We start from the raw sequence: 18,502 nt of genomic DNA on the forward strand, positions 1-18,502 counted from the left end.
CATTTGAAAAAAAGAAGAAACGCTCATTTTGTCAAAAAGGATTTGCGTGTGCGAAATACCATACAGCAAAGTGAACGAAACGTGAGCCAACAATGGTGGATCGAGCTTTTTATCTCTTGCTAAGCACGTCGAGAATTTTTTATCCCAAATTGCAACATTTTCTCAGTTTCAAGTATATTGAAATGTAACCCAGACAAAAGAAACGACAAGTTTATTACTTCTCAATAATTTCTATCCAGTGATATCGACGAGTTCAAAAAGAAAGCGACGAATTATTGTATACCGTTCGGTCACTTGTTATGGCCCGCAATCACTTGTCCAGCGCAAGGGATTAAAATAAATAATATTTTGAACAAACTATCCTCTTTAGGATGTATGAAATACAAATATCGAAATAATTAACCTCTTGCGCCGGAATGACGTGCCACGCACGTCGAGAATTTTTTACCCCAAATTGCAATATTTTCTCAGTTTTAAGTATATTGAAATGTAACCCAGGCAAAAGAAATGACAAGTTTATTACTTCTCAATAATTTCTATCTAGTGATATCGACGAGTTCAAAAAGAAAGCGATGAATTATTGTATACGGTTTGGTCACTCGTTATGGTCCGCGAACCAGTTGCCAGCGCAAGGGGTTAATCGGCCGGAGCAGGTTCCAGAGTTTGAAAGACTCTCGCCTATGTGAATGTGGAAACGCGTTTTCACAGGGTGCTCTCGCCTGCAGTCGGACAAATTCTTCTGCACGGACAGGAATAACAGGGTCCGCCGGGTTGACAAAGCCGGCCACGGAATGCTAACAAACTAGTCATAAATGCGCGCGGGACATGCCGCCCATTACCAAACAAACGTTCATCGGCAAAGAGAAAACGAATTTATCGGCATTATAGCGGTCCGTCGCGCTTTCCTTTGAGCTCGAGAACATTTTCCACCGACCACTAATCCCTCTGCCCTCTGTCCGTCTCGACGACGCGGATACAAATCCCCGAACAACGATTATAACGATCCGGTCCAATTGAGACGGAAGAGGGCCGTCGAGTACGAAATTGCGGCTGGGAATGAGGGACTGTCGATTTCGTTTTCAGCGGGCGTGAACTTTTTTCCCTGCCTCTTCCCTTCCTTTCCCTCGACAATTGGTACGAAGAGCAAGTTGGTTAATGTAACTGGAGAGCCATTCGTTTCGGAGATTTTATGGTTTATTTGGGACACGGTGAGAGGCGGATCGCAAATTCCCCGCGAATAAATTGGTTACAGAGAGGACGAAATTTTTATGATTTGAAAAAGAAACGAATTCCTTCCTCTCGCAACGATCGTTCCTGTCATTAGATTGGATATAGAGAGAATGAGGTTTCATGATTCAGAAAAGAGAATTTTTTGTTTCGCGATAACTGTTAGAGAGGATGAAGTTTTGTGATCGCTTCACAGCCGCTATCATTAGATTGAATATAAAGAGGATGGAATTTTATAATTTGGAAAGAGATAAATTTTTTGTTCAACAGTGACTATTTCTGTTATTAGATTACCTATCGAGAGGATGAAATTTCATAATTTAGAAAGGGAACGAAATTTTCGTAACTATCCTATCATTAGATTGAATATAAAAAGAATGGAATTTTGTAATTTGGAGAAGAGACCGATTATTTTTAATCGCGGCAACTGCTCCTATCTTGCTTTCTCGTTACACGAATGTTACGTAGTTGCAAAAATTGACTCAAAGGTCGAAAGGCGAAATTACGTTCACCCTTCGACCTCTCTCCAAATCATAATCGTATGATAACGCAGCCCTTAATATTTCAGTGCGCAATATGCAGACACCTCGAGCTACATGCATCTGCAAACCGGCGCGCGTAAAATTAATTTCAGCATAGAAATGTTAATTCCTCGGTTGGTAAATATGCATATTTCACATCGTGGCCGTGTTCTATACACTTTGGTGCGTGTTGGTAATGGAGCCGCGCTAGATCCCGCGAAACGTTCCTCCGTTTATTGCATCGTTGACGCTTCACACGTGCGTGCTACGTGAGTCGCGTTCATCAAACATCTGATATCCGACCACGTACATATATGTACGTCGCCATGTTTCCATTGACATGTCCGCTCGAGGAAGAAAACGTCTCTCCCACGCTCTCCTACGAAACGTGTTCGTTTCGATGGTATTTCCGTCGACAAACAGAACCGAACATTTTCGTTGAGAATTCGTTCCAGCGGTCGGTAATTCACCGTTTTGCCCCGACGTCACCGCGTCGCCAGAGAAATGATAGAGAAAGCACTCACTTTGGTTTCCTGCTCATCCAACTGTCCACTTCGCTGCACATTCCTTCGTTTATTCCGAAAAAAGCGTTGCGCAGTGCTTTTTTACGCTGTTGCAGCACCGTGTATTCCATCGTCTCGTTCGTGGTCACTGTGACGCAAAAGAAAAAAAAAAAGAAACTGATGCGCGTGATAGCTTACTGTAGGTTTTATACTATCTTATCTTATCTTGTCGAACGTTCGATAGGACAGTATATCGGATCGAAGAGGACTGATATTCTAATTGTCATTGTCATCGATCTTTGTTGCGGAAAAGAAAAAAAGAGGGAATTGAGATATTACCGCAGATGCCGCAACTATTGTAATCTGATACTGATAACGTCTTGCGAGTTCGTAGCGAGTGAGAAAAATCACTCAGCACTACGATAAGAACAGTGAAGCATTGTTCAAAGTGCACAAAATCTTTTAACCTCTCTAAGAAGAGAAAAGAACAATATCTTTCGATGTTGTAATGTAACGAATAATATTTTTTACTACTACGAATAATAATATGATTTTTAATATTTTAAAAGCTAATACTATACGTGTAATAAACCTGTAGTTTGCGCGAAACATATTTAATGCCTGGAGAATGTAAATACTGGAATTACTGTAATTAAATTTTAATTAATAAACTATTCGCTTGTAATATGCATAAGTTAGTATATGATACTAGTGGAAAATCACGTGGTTAATTTCTCGACCGTGTTATCAACGTCGGGAACCCTTTATCGATGTCTTTTCAGACATCTGGATTACAAACGACTCAAATCACTGGACGATTGAGTGGCTCGTTGGTAATTTTTGAGTAACAAAAAAAACTTCCAGAAGCCCGGCGCTATTTTACTCAAATTTGTGCAATACCAGCAAGATTTATGCACATCGAGCTTCCGTTCTCTCCATTCTACTATGTAATTCCTGACCTGCGCCGTGACCACCAAAGAAAGGCCAATTATCATAACGCATAATGCGCTCAACCAACGCGCGAAATAATTTACGAGCCAACCCACAGAAACGAGAGTTTGTGTCGGTTGCGAAATATTTCCTTCATCTTCGAGAGATAAGCGCGGCATTTCGTGGCAGATAAAAAGATCCAGCGTGTAAATCGATAGAGAATTGAAATGACATCATGTGTAGAGGACTTGCTGAAACTGTTTAATTTGTTTCGTCATTTTTAACGTCTATTTACGACAATTGTTTCGTATCTCTTATCGCTTCTGTACTATTGATCACATTACAGTAAAAACAATTCACCACTTCAGATCACAATCGATGTGTTCTAAATAGACTTGATGATGTTGCAGGAATTATAATTATATGAAAAGTAACATAATTTTTATAAAAGTTAAATTATAATTACAAAAAGTTAAATTATGGTATGTTATAATAAATTAAATTATATATATATTATAAATTAAATTAAATATTATTATAAATTAAGTATATTATTATATTATTATAAATTAAATTAAATTATATATATTATATTAAGCTATATTATAATTATAAAAGTTAAATTATAATTACTTGTTATAATTTATTTCAGATTGTTTTACATTTATCTCTATGATTTATTTATTTAAAACTTTGTAAATTCCTTTCTCGGATATGGCAGAATTCTTGTTTCAAAACTCTTTCGTTTTTAATATGACAGAATTCTTGTTTCAAAACTCTTTCGTTTTTTACTCAGTATTTATCGTACATGTTACATATTTTAGAATGCAATTGTCAATGCACTATAACATCATGGATTCCTTGTTATACAAGGTAATTACTTTATTTTTTCCATTTTCGAATAAATATGATACTTATCCTAAGACAATGAGCGAATATATAGGGTAAATTAAACTACATTCCATAAACCTTCCTGGCAAAAAGATACATGTTTCACATTCACCAAGACCGCGCATATTATTAATGAATTCCCACAATTTACCTATATTTAAAGCACAAACTTAACTTATCAGTTTAAAACTTCTCGACAGAACTATAAATATATTTGTAATATACCTACGTACACTTTCTTTATCGGATAAGGTGTCAAATTGAATGTTGCAACACGATTCAATTTTGGAGCAAGTCTAATAACTGTTGTACGATTTTCGAGTTTATTCGACGAAGACGTTTCACCACAGGAGTGATTTAGGTTTATTTCTCCTCGTAGCTCAGCGAGTATATGAAACTGATTAAAATAGGCATTCTCGTTGGTTTTCAGACGTACAACATGGACGCCCAAGTTGGAGAGTCGTCGGCATGCGCTACGGCGTTACTCTGCGGAGTTAAAGCCAATTACGAGACTGTTGGCCTGGACTCCTCTGCACGCTTCGAGAACTGTTATTCCAGTTATGATGCCCATGTACCGTCCCTTATCAATTGGGCACAGGAGCAGGGTGAGTAAATACGCGAACGTCAACAACTAATGCAAAGGATTACGTGCAGTCGCGTCTCGTTCGTCCCCGATCAATTGAAACTTAATTGATGGCGTTCACGTCCCCGATGTACTTGTCGTTTTTTCGAATTATTGCCATCTTTTATTTTGCTTTCTACCTTTCGCGTTTCGCTCGTTTAACACCAGATTGGACGAAATAACCAATTTGTAACTTTTCAAACTTCGCGGATCTACGACGATGTATTTTCTAAAGATTTGAATAATTTCAGCGAATGCGGAAAATTCGTGCCAACTCGACGAAAAATTGTCGATACTTTAAACTCTGAGAACTTAGTGAAAAAGAAAACATTATACAGCAAATTCTAAAGATTCATTGTAAAGGTAAGACTTTAATTTTATAATCAAAATGATTGGATTTTGATATAAAAAGAAATTTTCAGTGTCCATAGAGGCGTTGAAATTTTAATAACTTTCAAAAGAAAAAGTATCTTTTCATACTCCCTTTAAAATGAAAACATCTTTAGGAAAAGGTAAATTGCTCTGCGATTTCTTTTCACGAAGTTACAACAGTTTAAAATGTCGATAAGTTTTCATCGTATATACGAACAATGAACGTCGTTGAAAGCGATAATTTCTGTTTAAACAGTTCTTTCAGCGGAGCTGAATGAATTTACATTTCCTTATACCGAACGAACAGTCGGTTATCTTGGAAGGTAGAGGGACACTTATCATTGAATCCAATTCTAACGTGAGTCACGTCGACAAATTCCTAATTAGCGTTCGCTTCAGTTACTAGTCGTAGTTATCTTATTTGATAAGTGCATTATGAGTCAACCTAGAAATTCGCCAGTAACATTTCGCCAAAACCTCGAACGACCTCGAAACGCAATTAGAAACTCTTGGTTTGCATGGACGAGACTGCGAAACGAAATGGCGCAATTCATGCGGCATTGTCCAGTTAAATTAACAGGGACACGACGTGTCGTTTCGTCGCCAATAAGAAAAAAATAAAAAAAAAAAAAAAAAAAAAGAAACAAAAAGAAACAAGAAAAAGAACTTAAATCTGTCAACTGTCAGCGATATCAGCTCGAACGTGACAGTCTGCGAAGAAAGTAATGTCGGAGAACAGCGTGAGCAATGGCCAGCATCGAACGAAACGATCGGCAAATCAACCGGCGAAAATGTTTGTAGGAAAAATCCCGATGCTCATCCGTGCAGGGAAACTCGCTCCGAGTCTTTCTCCATTTTCCGCAACTCGTAAAAAAAAATCGTTACGCCCGGAATTCGAAGGAATTAACGTGGTTCGAAGTTACCTACGAGTAAGCCACGTGTATCGATAATGTCGTTTGTTTTCGCGAAATTCTTCGCGTTGTTGCGAAATCTGCACGCGAGATTCTCGCGCCCGCTTCGTTCGGGGCTGTTTTTCGCTTTTTTCACCGTACGCGCGGGATGACACTGTTAATACCAGTGTCCGAGGACAGCGTTATCGCGACAACGGCGAAATCATAAGATCCGCGCGTTAGTTTTTCGCGCGCCCATTCCGCGTTGAATATCGCCGGGACGAAAGAGCGAATTTTCCAACGTGAATTCCAGCCATGTGTAGCGCGGACCTCAGGTAACAATGAAACGAACTCGAATTCGAACGTTACAAGCGCCGGCTGTTTGGCACGAAAAAAAAGAAAAAAAAAAAAAGAAAAACAGAAAGAGAGGGAACAAAAAATCGCGAAACGCTTCGGCGCATCTAAAATACCAGCCGCATTTATTAATGAAATAACCGGAAGTTCGATCGCGATTTTAGTCCGAACGAAATATTCTCGAGCTTCCTATCTCCCTCCCCCCTTAAATTCTTGGGCGCGAATTGAACACCATCGCAGTATGAATAGAATTTTTCCTGAACCGTCAAACGGATCGAAGTCGTTTCAATTTGGAGGACGAACGATATCGAGCCCTTGTACGAATTTAAAACCGCCGTGCAACTCGCGCTCCTGTCGGATTTCATTTCATTCGGATTTGAAGTGAACGACGTAGAATGGAGTCTTCGACCGCGGTATCAATCGAAATCATCGGATATCGGTGTAATCTGCGATTCCCATCGGACCGTCTGGTCGTAACCTGGTCCTATTAGAATGCTATCGTGCAATTAACAGAATTTCATTGGCACGAATATTGAGGGTTGCCGAGGGGGATGCTGCCCCGGGATCGTCGTATCGCGCCACGATCGTCACCAATGTTGAGCGAATCTTTCGTCCGATCGCGATTTCCTATTTTCTGTTCTCTTCGCTGGAACGCTGGAAAGTTGTAGGTTCGTTGGAACCGGAAAATCGGTTAGTTTATCGCAAGTGTTAAGTTTTGATGATTTCAATATCTGATAGAAACAGTTTCGGTTTTGTGACGGGACCAATTAAATAGCAATATCGTTTATAAAGATTCCCCCGATTTTGTGCATCAGTCTATCTCTCGCACAATTTCCAAATTTTTACAAATATATATATAAGGGAAATGTAGCTAATTCGTGTTCAGTTTCAGAAGCGCACGCGTGTGATCTGACGATTTTCACTTCCTTTTGAAAGCAGCCCATTCAACCGTGATTATTCAGCTTCAAATAGTTGGAATAACGATTTTCCAGTTTTTAATAAATAAAAATAACCTTGAAGGTAGCATTTTATAATTAACGACCCATTATTCGCGGTATCAATAATCCTGAATACTCGATGAATTTCGAAAAATCGGGGTTGTGAATATTAAGTGAAATTTTGTGAAATTTCTCAGAGCGAGTGAGACTCTTTAATTAACAGATGTGTATAAATAATTGTTTACCCACTTTCCCGGTTATACACCGCACTATTATGTATTACATTATCGCGTACAGTGGCATTAATGACGACTATTTTACCGTGATAACTATCCAATTAGAACACGCTAAACAACAAACGAGCCGAAAGCAGGTAGTTAACAATAGAAGAAATTATTTCACAGTATTTGGTACAAATAAATCAATAAATACATATTTATTGATTTCCAATCTACGCGATATTCCGCGAGAACATCAAACACGAACAAATCGTTTCATACTTCGCGAATCACTTTTTCCCAGAGACCTTTTATAAATTCAAATTTTAAAGCAAAATAAAATTCAAATAAAATCAGATAAATCGTATAAAATATTTGTACTTTAATCGTTAAACAAGGAAAGCTGTTAATATCGAACGTGATGCATAATAAACGTTCTTCCAGCGAACGCTCGTTTCGAACTCGTCAAACATTCAACGATTACTTTCCGTTTGTTTCGAAGAGTTTCAATCGATTCGTTCGAACGCACCCGACTCCATCGGGCTGTTGTACTTTTGGAAAAGAGCTTTCTGCTTTTACAGAAGCTTCCACGAGAGAAACGCGGAGTTAACTTCTCTGCGCGTGGGAAACGCGGCCGCTTATCAACGAAACGAAGGGAAATCGTACGTTCGTGTAACGCGCGGCACTTCGGAGCGATGTTTATTCGTGAGAAAGAAGGTTAGAGCGGCGACGACCGATAAAGCTAGTTTCAGCAATTGAACCCTGAAAACGACTCCGGTCGGGGAGCAGTTTCACCGTGGCTAAATCAGCCGCCGCGAAAACAATGGGCTTATGTACCATGTAACAAGGGTGCACACGGTCATGTACATCGAGAGGAGTAATAAACACATCGCATATAGTCCGGGCCCCTCTGGCTGCGCCTACGTTACGGGCATGAAAGCCAGCGAGTTGCCTTAGCTCGATCATTAAGATGAATTGCCTCGTTGATTAATTGCGCGCCGTTTGCCGTTGACACGTTTCTCCGCCTCGCGAGCCGACACGGCCTCGCTTTCTCGGCCCCTTTGCCGCCGCAATTTGTCAATTTACAATTATTGTCCGATCGCGTCTGACGCACACGCGTTATCGCGCGCTCGCTGTTTGCCAACGAATCGTGAACCGACCGAGCTCACTTACACTTTTTCCTCCCTACTCCGACATTCAGTCTGCCGGTTCCTTCATCATGAAAATTAGTTCCCACTCTGTTGTATAACGGGCCATGCAAACTACTTTTCCTATCTTAGCTTTGACTTTAGCAGCTACAGCGAAGCAAACAATTTCCAAACAGTCAAATAATCTTAGGTTTCAACACATTTCTCTGTTTGACATAATATTTCTTTCTTTTTTCATTTTGACCTCATTTTGATGGGATTAAGAATACGCATATTTCAACTGAATGTCGTAATTTTTATTGTTATTGATAATAGAAATTCTATACAAAGATATAAATTTTTGCTTCTTTGTGAATCTTCGTTGCAGGTGGCTTTTTTGATCTTTCCATTTAAAATTTATCTTTAAAATTTATTGTTTTGTTGCGTCGAACAACAACTGGCAAATCTAATTTTTCTTTCATTTGTTGAAAAATTTTACCTTTATCTATGCGACTAATTTTCGCTAGAAGGCCCATAAATTTTTTTGTGGTGTACTTATCGCCCAACTGTACAAAATGATGGGCTACGTTTGATAATCTTTTGATACCTTTTTGCAATTTTTCAGTTTGTAAGAGCCATTTATTTAAGATCAGGAATCTATCCTTTTTTCAGATCATTTAGTAGTTTTTCACGACTTATCTTTCTTTAAATAAACGTAAAATATGTTTTAAAATGTGCAAATTATCAGAAAATCTTATACTTACCTCTTGAAATACACACGGTCGAAAAAAAATTCTTTAATAATGTCATATGAACCTAAGATTATTTATTCGGCACTTTTAAGAAAATTTCTTATCAAACAACGACTGTTCACACACGCGATTGAAACGCAAGTAACTGACGGAACATTGGAAAGGACACATGCTAAAAAATGAATAATAAAAATCGCAGTGCATCTTTTATAAAAGAAGTAAAAATGAAAGTAACAAACTGTCGAAAGTTAATAGCGAATCTAAGATTATTTCGGTGACTGTATATACCTAATTGCGAGTATTGTGACCGCGACACTCTTAACGCAATAGAAAGATCGATGCAGTGGAGTGGATAGCGCTAGAGAAGTAGGGGCCCGCAGGCCGCCAGTTAGCCACCTCTGATTCAAAAGGGTGGACTTGGAAGCCACTGGAGAACAGGGAAACGGAATAATCTCCGAATTATCTACTCTTCGTAATCATTTGACAATCTACAAACTGCCTGAGACTGAGAGGAAAGGTTAATTTCTTTAGGATCTTTGAGTAGTTCGTACAATGGGTAATAATGGCGACACAACTTTGCACGTACTTTGTAAGTGATAAAGCCAGAGAACAGCGAACTCTCTGAAGATCGTTTTCTGGACTATCACTCGCCAACAGCCGGCAATCAATCTTCGTTACGTTTCACTGCTACGTTACCTTTACTCGAGTTTGCTCACTTTTACCCCAGATTGATACCGATGTATTATGTATACCGGCGAGATTTGAATAGGCGACACCCGATGAGGCAGAAGTTCGGCAAAGGTGCCGTGAAACTATGGGGAACTTTCGCGGCTAAGTGTTTTACGAAGTTTCGGCGACTCATTATCGATACGGTTATACAGTCGGCTGAACGGGACGGGTTACGAGGATCTGATGGAGTTTCGATGGTTCGAAGAACGCTAACGTTAGTCCCGCGACTGTGCAAGCGTTGAAACAGAGCGCGTCAAGCTGCGTCGCGGAAACGTAACTTCCCTAATAATATAATCGCCGAATCGAATTATCTTTCGATCACAATAGGTGGCCCTTTGTTTGGCGAATTCCGTCAATTGGAAGCCTATTTTTAGCGCGTGAATATCAGCGTGTATCGTCGAACAGGCTTCTCGCCTGGCGAAAAAATTGAATTCCCAGTGACATCGATATCTCGTTAATTAATCCGCATTCGCTTACCGGCCGCAACGACAGAGAGAGAGAGAGAGAGAGAGAGAGAGAGAGAGAACAGCGATGAGAAAATAGCTTTATCGACTGATCCAAGAGCGGAGGGGCCCAAAGTCACGACAAATAATTAGCGCGAAATTAATTGAATCGATTATGCATTCGTTGAACGGAATATCGGATTTCGGTGACGGGTACTTTTGTTCGTAAACGTACGCGGTGTTACCTGGCGAAATTTTCCGGCAGAAGTTCCACGCCCGCGTTCAAGCGGAGATTTAATCTGTTCCCAGGTCGAAATTTGCAAATTCATTCGCCGAATTTCCGTCGCTGGCGTGGTCGCCAGTCGTCGAATGAACTTTATCCAACGATGGCTGTCTAACTCCTACAGTTCCCTCTGATCAATAATTCATTCGTATCATCGCAGTCACGTCGAACGAACGATACTCCGTCAGCCGTTCGGCGGCACGTTCGAATTTCGCGAACATCGAGACGAATTTGATCATCTACAGAGACAGAGAACAAGAGAGAAACAGAGAGAGAGAGAGAGAGAGAGAGAGAGAGAGTTTCAATCTTCCTTTGACCGAGAACTTAAGTCTCCGCCGCGTGCGTCTTTGGAACGTCTCTGTTCGTCTCGCGGATTATCGGGCGATGATTCGCGCGAGTTCCAGGTACCTCGAACAACTCTCACAGAGGCAGAAGGCTTCTTTCGTTGCGCGGCTTTTCATCTTTCCAAACGGGTTTTCTTGCCACATTATCTTTCGCGGGGCGAAAGTGTGCCGCTCCATCTGCGAAATTGTTCTTTATGGGTGCTGAAGAAACGGGAGCTCGAGGAGGAGGAGGAGGAGGAGTAGAACGTGAACCGGCAAAAACATCGAGCGAAAGGAGCCTTAATGGAAAGCCTAGATACGTCATGTGATTCTAAATGAGATTGTGCTAGGAATCGCGGCCGACGTCTAGCTCGACGTTTCTTTATTTTATTGCCGCGATATTTCGTAGTCAAAGCGTCTCGATACTGAGAAAATAAAATCTGAAGTAATTTCCACTTTGTATATATACATATATTATGTTGAGTAATAAATTCATTCGTAAAAATCCATTCACCAGAAAATTACTCGTATTTTTATACACTTCGGATAGACGAACGAATTTGTCACTCGATCCAATAGAACTAGATGGTCGTTTTTTATTCTTGATGAAACTAATGATTTTGAAATACGTGTTTCGATACGATGTCAGGTGAATTAAGTCTGAAAAGGGGAGTGAAGTATCGCAGAAGTGCGATCATTGTTTCCAACAAATCTAACATTAGATTACGCGGTATCTCATCCTCTTTAAAACAGTTTTTGCTTCACGTCGATGCAGCTTTTCTCTTTTGAGATATCATCGCTTAAAGCGAAGCTAGTATGCAGTTTCGTGGTATTCCAGCGACGGATCTCTCACTCGCGCATTGACTACGTTTTCAGCCACTCTACGTGCTAGTCAGCTACAGACGTTGGATCTGCATTTCTTTTTTACCGCTGCTATCGCGCACGCATTCCAAGGAAATTTATGTGGGCCACGGGGAATCTCAGCCATTCGTCTCTACCCACGTTCTAACGTTATATTTTAATACACAATATCTCGAGAACGTGTCGAGACGTCGACTTGAAACAAATACGTACTTCGAATAAGTAGTATATTCGATGTAGTACTTGTACTTCAAAATTCTCTGTGCTAACAGCGTTAACGTTGTTTGTGAAATTTCTTCTTTTTGTTAATAAATTTTAAGTATTAAAAACATTTGAGCAACTCGTTGAATTTCATACAAAGTCGCTATGTCATTGATATTCGCTAGATGTTTAAATTGTTAAAGAAATCTTCCAGTAAAACGTGACGTACGATTTCTTTCCTTGTTGCTATTTTATTCAACTTTGGTTACACGAAAATTCAAAATTAAAAAATTGTAATACTTTCGTCGTGTTCATTTTTCATTTAATAGATTCAAAGTTCAATAAATTAGCACAGCAAAGTCATGCATCAAATTGTAAAAAGTCGTTGTAGAAGAAAGACTTCAATCTTCAAATACTGGATTTTTAGCCATGAAAAATATTTTTTAATGTTTTTACATACTATAACAAGAAAAATGTCTGTATTTACTCATTACGCAATGTAGGAATAATGTTAAATTACTAAAATATAAATTATTTTAATATAAATATAAATTATTAAAATATAAATTAAGTTAAATTATTAAAATATGAATTATTATAATATAATTGTTAAAATAAAATGGATGGTACATTCTAAAAGTATAAACTTTAAGCTTTCAAGTGAGCCAAGACTAATTGTACAATGTTTTTAATAAAATTATAAATGTAATTAATATTAATGTCGCTGTATAAAAACAAGGAACTTACATACTTTGAAATGAATTTATTTATTAGAAAAATAATTTATTATTATACAAAATTTTTTATAATAATATGATATAATATAAAATATTTGTTTATTAAAAAAGATAGAGTATAGACATTCGCCAATTTCGAGACAAATTTTAAAAGGATAATATTTATAATTATTTTTCTATACTTCAATCAATGAAGTTAGAGTAGTACTTTACAAGAATAGTATTTTTGTACTGCGATAGATCCATTTTCACATCCTAACAGATCAAGTCAATACGTTTTTTAAAAGATCCGTCGCGACGTGTGGAAAATATTCAGAATATATTTCAAGAACGAAACGCAAGGCAGCTCATTTCCAGAAGTCGAAGGTACGTTTCGACAAAAAAGCTATTCCCACCCATCGTAGCGTGGGGCACGCCGTTTTTGATCTCCGTGAACCGAACCAGTAAATCGTCGGAACGTTTATTATTTCGAATATCCGGAAACGCGTTCGTATCGGGAAATTGTTTCTTATCAAGTGGCACGGCGAAGTGAAACGCGAGACTTCGGTTTGCTTTAGAAGAGGAAAGTGAAACCTGCATTCGACACCGTGTGCCAGGCGAGGATTTCCACCTCGAAGGAAATGTCTCGACGTGGCTTTATTTTAATTTGCATGCAAACGTTTCTCGAACGTCAATGTTTGTATGCAAATGACGGTCTATCTTATCGACATCGCATTGCGGATACTTGCTTCCGAAATACCACAGCAGTCGATGTTTCCCCATTTTCTCAACAGCCAGAGCAACGAGCGTTTCGACGTGGAAGAAGTGACGCCTATATCGCTGCTTCGATGATTTTGTTTCCCCTCTATTGAATCGTATCTTTTCGAGATTGTAAGTTCCAGAGAGATGACCAGGAGATAGCAGCAAAGAGAGTGGAATCACGTACTCTTTTTTTTTTCTTTTTCATAATGAATTTTTGCTCGAGGAACTTGGAAATGGAAAAAGTTTGTGAGACATGTAAAATATTGAAAGTATTTGTAATTGTGTTAAACTTGCGTAAGATCCGCGATGAAACCTTACCTTTCTGCCTGGAAAATATTTATGTGGCTCGTTTATAATTTTGATAATTCGCAATAGCTGTCTCGCAGAATCGCATTTTGTGAGATTAACTCACTTCTCGAGGATGAGCGTGTGTGATCGACACGCAAGCGATTGAGAGAAATCTCGAGAGCTTTTGATTTCGCAAACGTCGTTCAACGTCTTCATTTTCAGACGATACTTCAGCAGCAGGCGGCTGGCAAAAACAAAAACGCTGATTACCAGCGGCGTTAATTACGGCAAGAGCTACGAAGGTGGTGCGCAGGTTTTAACAGTTTCTTTCGAGGAACGCTGCCGTGCCATTAATTGCACGAGATAAGCAGACAAAACGATCCCCTTAAACGATCCGCTCCACGTTTCATTTCCTGATAATTGTTGTACGCCGACTCGAACGATTAAGAGCGGGCCAGCGCCGAAAATACGGCGGCGATACCTTTAGAATTCCTCGCCCGAGCTTCGTACATTTTTCCAGCATGTTGGCCAACGTCACGCCAGTTTACGGTAATGGAATGAGAGGCAAGCGGAAATTGCTTAGGCGAAAGAAACGAATGTAGCTGGAAGTTCAAATTACAAGGGTAGGGCAGAAATGACGGGGTGGGGGAAAAAAAAAAAAGAAGAAAACTGGAGGAAAACAAGAACCGAAAGTATCGTCTGGGTCGAACGAATTAAGTTGCCCGGCGTTCGTCGGTCAAAAACAATCTTCCAAACTTAATATCCCACCACGCGTTTAAACTTCCTTCCCTTGATTTTCTTCGGAGCAAGGAATTCTCTCTCTCTCTCTCTCTCTCTCTCTCGAAGAAAAAAGAAATTTTTTCGTTTAACGTGAACCGGGAAACCTTTAAAAATGAATCAGACCAAGATTGCGGCGAAACTTGGGTGGGTACGTTTTTTTCCCCCGAGCAAGCAAGCGTTTCTGGCTGAGAAATTATCGAGGAAAAAACCGGGCGGAAATTTGCATGAATTTCCCGAAAAATTCCATGGTCGATCGACTGTGAGATTAAACCGGCCACCCTGTCTGGAAACATTCCTCTCCGTACACTGTCGGACGAAGTGCGAGACCACGTCGACCATGTAGCATGCGGCTCTTCAGTCGCAGTTCCGTTCGTTATGCTAAATCATAATTGAAGGCCCAGATGCCAAGATCAAAGGGTCAAGAGCGTAGCTTTGATGAAGGACCGGTGTATCGACCGTTCTCGAACCGATTAACATCCGGTCCGTCCCAACAAGGGCCTGCTTAACGTAATTGCTAATCCCGCGAGAACATAGATCTCTCCGCGTTCCAACTTAACCCATCCTGCGGATACAGAGGAGGTTAGAAACGGGCCTTGAGCGCCAAAGATTTTCGTCCGCCTAAGAAGATCTCGCGAATATCCGCTTAATTAAAATACGACTCCAAGAGCAGCTCACGGCTATTCCAACGCGACCGTTGCTGGAATTCGTTTGCAACCGCGTTTCCTTCGATCGCTACCGACGAGAAAAACTTGTCGGCCCGAAAATTTGTCGTTTTCAGCCAGTTACCATTTTCGTTGTCTTTCAGTCCAGGTTTCTTCTTGCCTGTCCTCGTTCTTCCTTACCGTTGGCGAAAAGAAGCTCCAATTAAGAAGGAAAATTCGCGAAATAAAAAAATATTTTTCATATTAACAGTTTTTTCAGAGTTTCTTCAATGTTTTTTTTTTCATACAACTATGTATTTTCTTTTATTGCATCGCGTAGCTGGTGGTTCAGATATGTAAAGAACGTGACCTGGAATATTTAAAAGTATAATATTTTACGTGTATAAATTTATGTTTATCGAGATCACAGATTTTGGAACAATCGAGAGCTTTACAAATATAAATATAAATAAACATCGTTTATTATTTATTACATCGTCAATGATAATCTCTTCTAGTAGCTTGAAATCTCAATCAATGTATAAATTTGTCAGTAAAAGATCGATATTCATGTATAATAAAATGGTCAGTGTTTGAGAGAAGCAGTATATACAAATCGTAATTGTCCATCACGAAATACCAATGCAAAGCTGATCAAAAGTTTTTGTCAAACCGCCAGTGTCGTGAAAAGAACATGTGAGAAGAAACTGTTAACAGCGATGGAAATAAGAAAAATATTGTAGCTAAAGTTAATGAAAATGCGAATCTAAGATAAGTCGAGCGTGGGAGTGGCATTTCTAAAATCACTACAATACAGATATTGAAAGGAGAAAAATTTCACCCGTATCGTTTATCTCTAGATCCAGATCTTCACGGAACAGATTTTCTATCGTACGTATTTCTCTCAGTGGAGTTTGTGGCAATATGGAAATAACCAATCATTCTTTAAAAGGCTTAAATTTTTGGACATCAGCGTCATGTTCTTTGCATATCTGAAAGTATTTTTTTACTAGCTACACGATGCAATAAAAAAAAAAAATAGTATCAATGGATGAAAAACAACGAAAAAAAAACTGATGTTGGAAAAATATATATCCTCACCAGTTATTGGCTTTTCGATACCATTCAGGTTAGGTAAAAAATATTATTTCTACAGTTCACACATTTCGAAAAGATATTTAGATGGCCACGGATCAGCCATTATTTACAACAACGCCACGTACGATTAAAGTTTAATACTCAAACGAACCTTGGAAGCCAAGTGATCCCACGTTACACAAACTTGTCTGACCCTCGTTAAACGCGATCCTTGGCAAATACGCGTATGTCAACGTGTCCGCGTACGCCGCGTTCGAGACTGTCGTAACGTTACGAGGTGCGAAGTCAACCGTTTAATTAATCATTTCTTTCCGCCTCTTGAGGAAGAGTTTGTCACCGTAGAACGCGCGAAAGCGCGTGCAGCTGCGGCGAGCGATCAAATCGACCGCGGCGTTTCGCAAACGAGCCGTGACCCGAGCGAAACAAAACGAAACGAAACGGTGATACGACTCAACACGAGCTCGATTTACGCGAGAGGAGTTGACGTGGTGTTTTCTATGCTCGTAGGTAAATCAACGGGCCTTGTTACGACGACGAGGGTGACGCACGCGACGCCAGCAGCCCTTTACGCCCACGCAGCCAGCCGTTACTGGGAGGACGACGGCAAGGTGCCACCTGCTGCGCGGACCTCCTGCAAGGACATCGCGCGTCAGCTGCTCGAGGACGAACCCGGCCGTAACATCAACGTACGAAGTTACATATATACATATCCCCCGATTTAAATCTCGAGAAAGTTTCTGCGCGGTTCCTCGGCTCCCGTTGATCCGTTCTTCTTCCGTGGTTTCTATCGTCGTTCGTGGCCGAATACGTGCGAAGATTCTCCAAGAAGCGGGGTGGAATCCATCTTTGCCATCGCCGATCCGACGTGATTCGACGAATCGAACCCGGTGCCCGAACTCGACGGAACTCGACTATCTCCGGGAATTTCTATCGGTCGTGCGCCTTTCTCTCTCTCTCTCTTTCTTTTTTTCTCTTACAGAGAGAGAGAGAGAAAGAAAGTTTCGATAGGGACGATAGGACGAGCGTGACGTGGAATCGTTTCCAACTTGTACGGCGTTTCGGGATCTCTTTGCCAATGAGGATTAAGCCCCCGAGTGCATTCCGGAAAGATTTCCATTCGTTTCGTAGAGTCCCGCGTGATTTTTAGCCGCCGAAACCGCTGAGATCTGGAAAACTCGCGATCGAGAGAGAAGAGTAGTAGTCGAGATAGAAGGAGGTATTTAAAGTATTTCAAGACGCGCCGTAGCTCGTCGAACGCCCACGTTTAAAACGATTCGATCGTAATTTAGTAACCAACGTACCGTGAATGCCTCGAAATTGATAGTTGCGCGCGATCGTGGATGCTTCGGCGCAATTATTTTCCGCGGCCGCGTATGCGTCGAACGGGAGGAGGGTTTTGACGAATTTTCATTAAGTAAAAGTTCCTCTCTCTTTCCCTCTGTCTCTCTCTGAGATCGATGAAAATTTAATCGCATCAAACGTTCGCCTTAATCAAACGTACAAATTAAAGGCTTGTCAATAACACGCACGTGCAATTTGAACGTTTTAATCGTCGAAATGATTTGAATTCCGTCGACGCTAATGCGACGTTTTTTTAATTCGGGATTTTGTGTGTGTCGATAGGAATTAACTCGTCAGTGTAACGTTGTTAACGAACGGCCTCCGATTTTGCAGATGAAAATTGCCAACAATTGGTGTTTCGCCGTTTCCGTTCTGATATTTATTGAACATCTCGTATTATTATATCGGTTTAAAAATGGATTCGCCGGGGATACACATGGGCAAATAATTTCGCGTATATTCCGGCCGGCTCGCGAATCGCTCCGCGCTTCGGAATATTCCGAACGGCCGGGAAAGAAGCGCTAAAAATCCGGGATTAAAGCGGCCATCGTGCCCGGGTGAAAGAGATTTCGAAACCGACAACGCGCACCTTCCATCCCGCGATTTATCGACAACGCCTTACACGCCGCGTCGTTCCGATTTCACATTCTCGTGGAAAAAGTAGAAAGAAAAAAAAAAAAGAAAAAGAAAA

The 18,502-nt window shown here is 40.2% G+C and overlaps 2 protein-coding genes across 2 annotated transcripts in view; one reads left to right on the forward strand and one right to left on the reverse strand.

The window, feature by feature from the left end:
* Positions 1 to 2,418, reverse strand: part of LOC122532654 (caspase-like) — a 32,440-nt gene extending 30,022 nt beyond the window's left edge. Inside the window, exon 1 of the mRNA XM_043661632.1 lies at positions 2,273 to 2,418. Within this exon, the coding sequence (XP_043517567.1) occupies positions 2,273 to 2,382 (110 nt within the window). The 5' untranslated portion in view covers positions 2,383 to 2,418. The remainder of the gene's footprint in view (positions 1 to 2,272) is intronic.
* A 1,615-nt stretch (positions 2,419 to 4,033) lies between these two features.
* LOC122532652 (alkaline phosphatase, tissue-nonspecific isozyme-like) overlaps positions 4,034 to 18,502 on the forward strand; it is a 76,607-nt gene continuing 62,138 nt past the window's right edge. Inside the window, exons 1-3 of the mRNA XM_043661631.1 lie at positions 4,034 to 4,054; positions 4,503 to 4,677; positions 16,978 to 17,156. Of these exons, the coding sequence (XP_043517566.1) occupies positions 4,034 to 4,054; positions 4,503 to 4,677; positions 16,978 to 17,156 (375 nt within the window). The remainder of the gene's footprint in view (positions 4,055 to 4,502; positions 4,678 to 16,977; positions 17,157 to 18,502) is intronic.

Source organism: Frieseomelitta varia, unplaced genomic scaffold (assembly GCF_011392965.1).
Source record: "Frieseomelitta varia isolate USP_RPSP 00005682 unplaced genomic scaffold, Fvar_1.2 scaffold_462, whole genome shotgun sequence".
NCBI classification, from domain to species: Eukaryota; Metazoa; Arthropoda; class Insecta; order Hymenoptera; family Apidae; genus Frieseomelitta; species Frieseomelitta varia.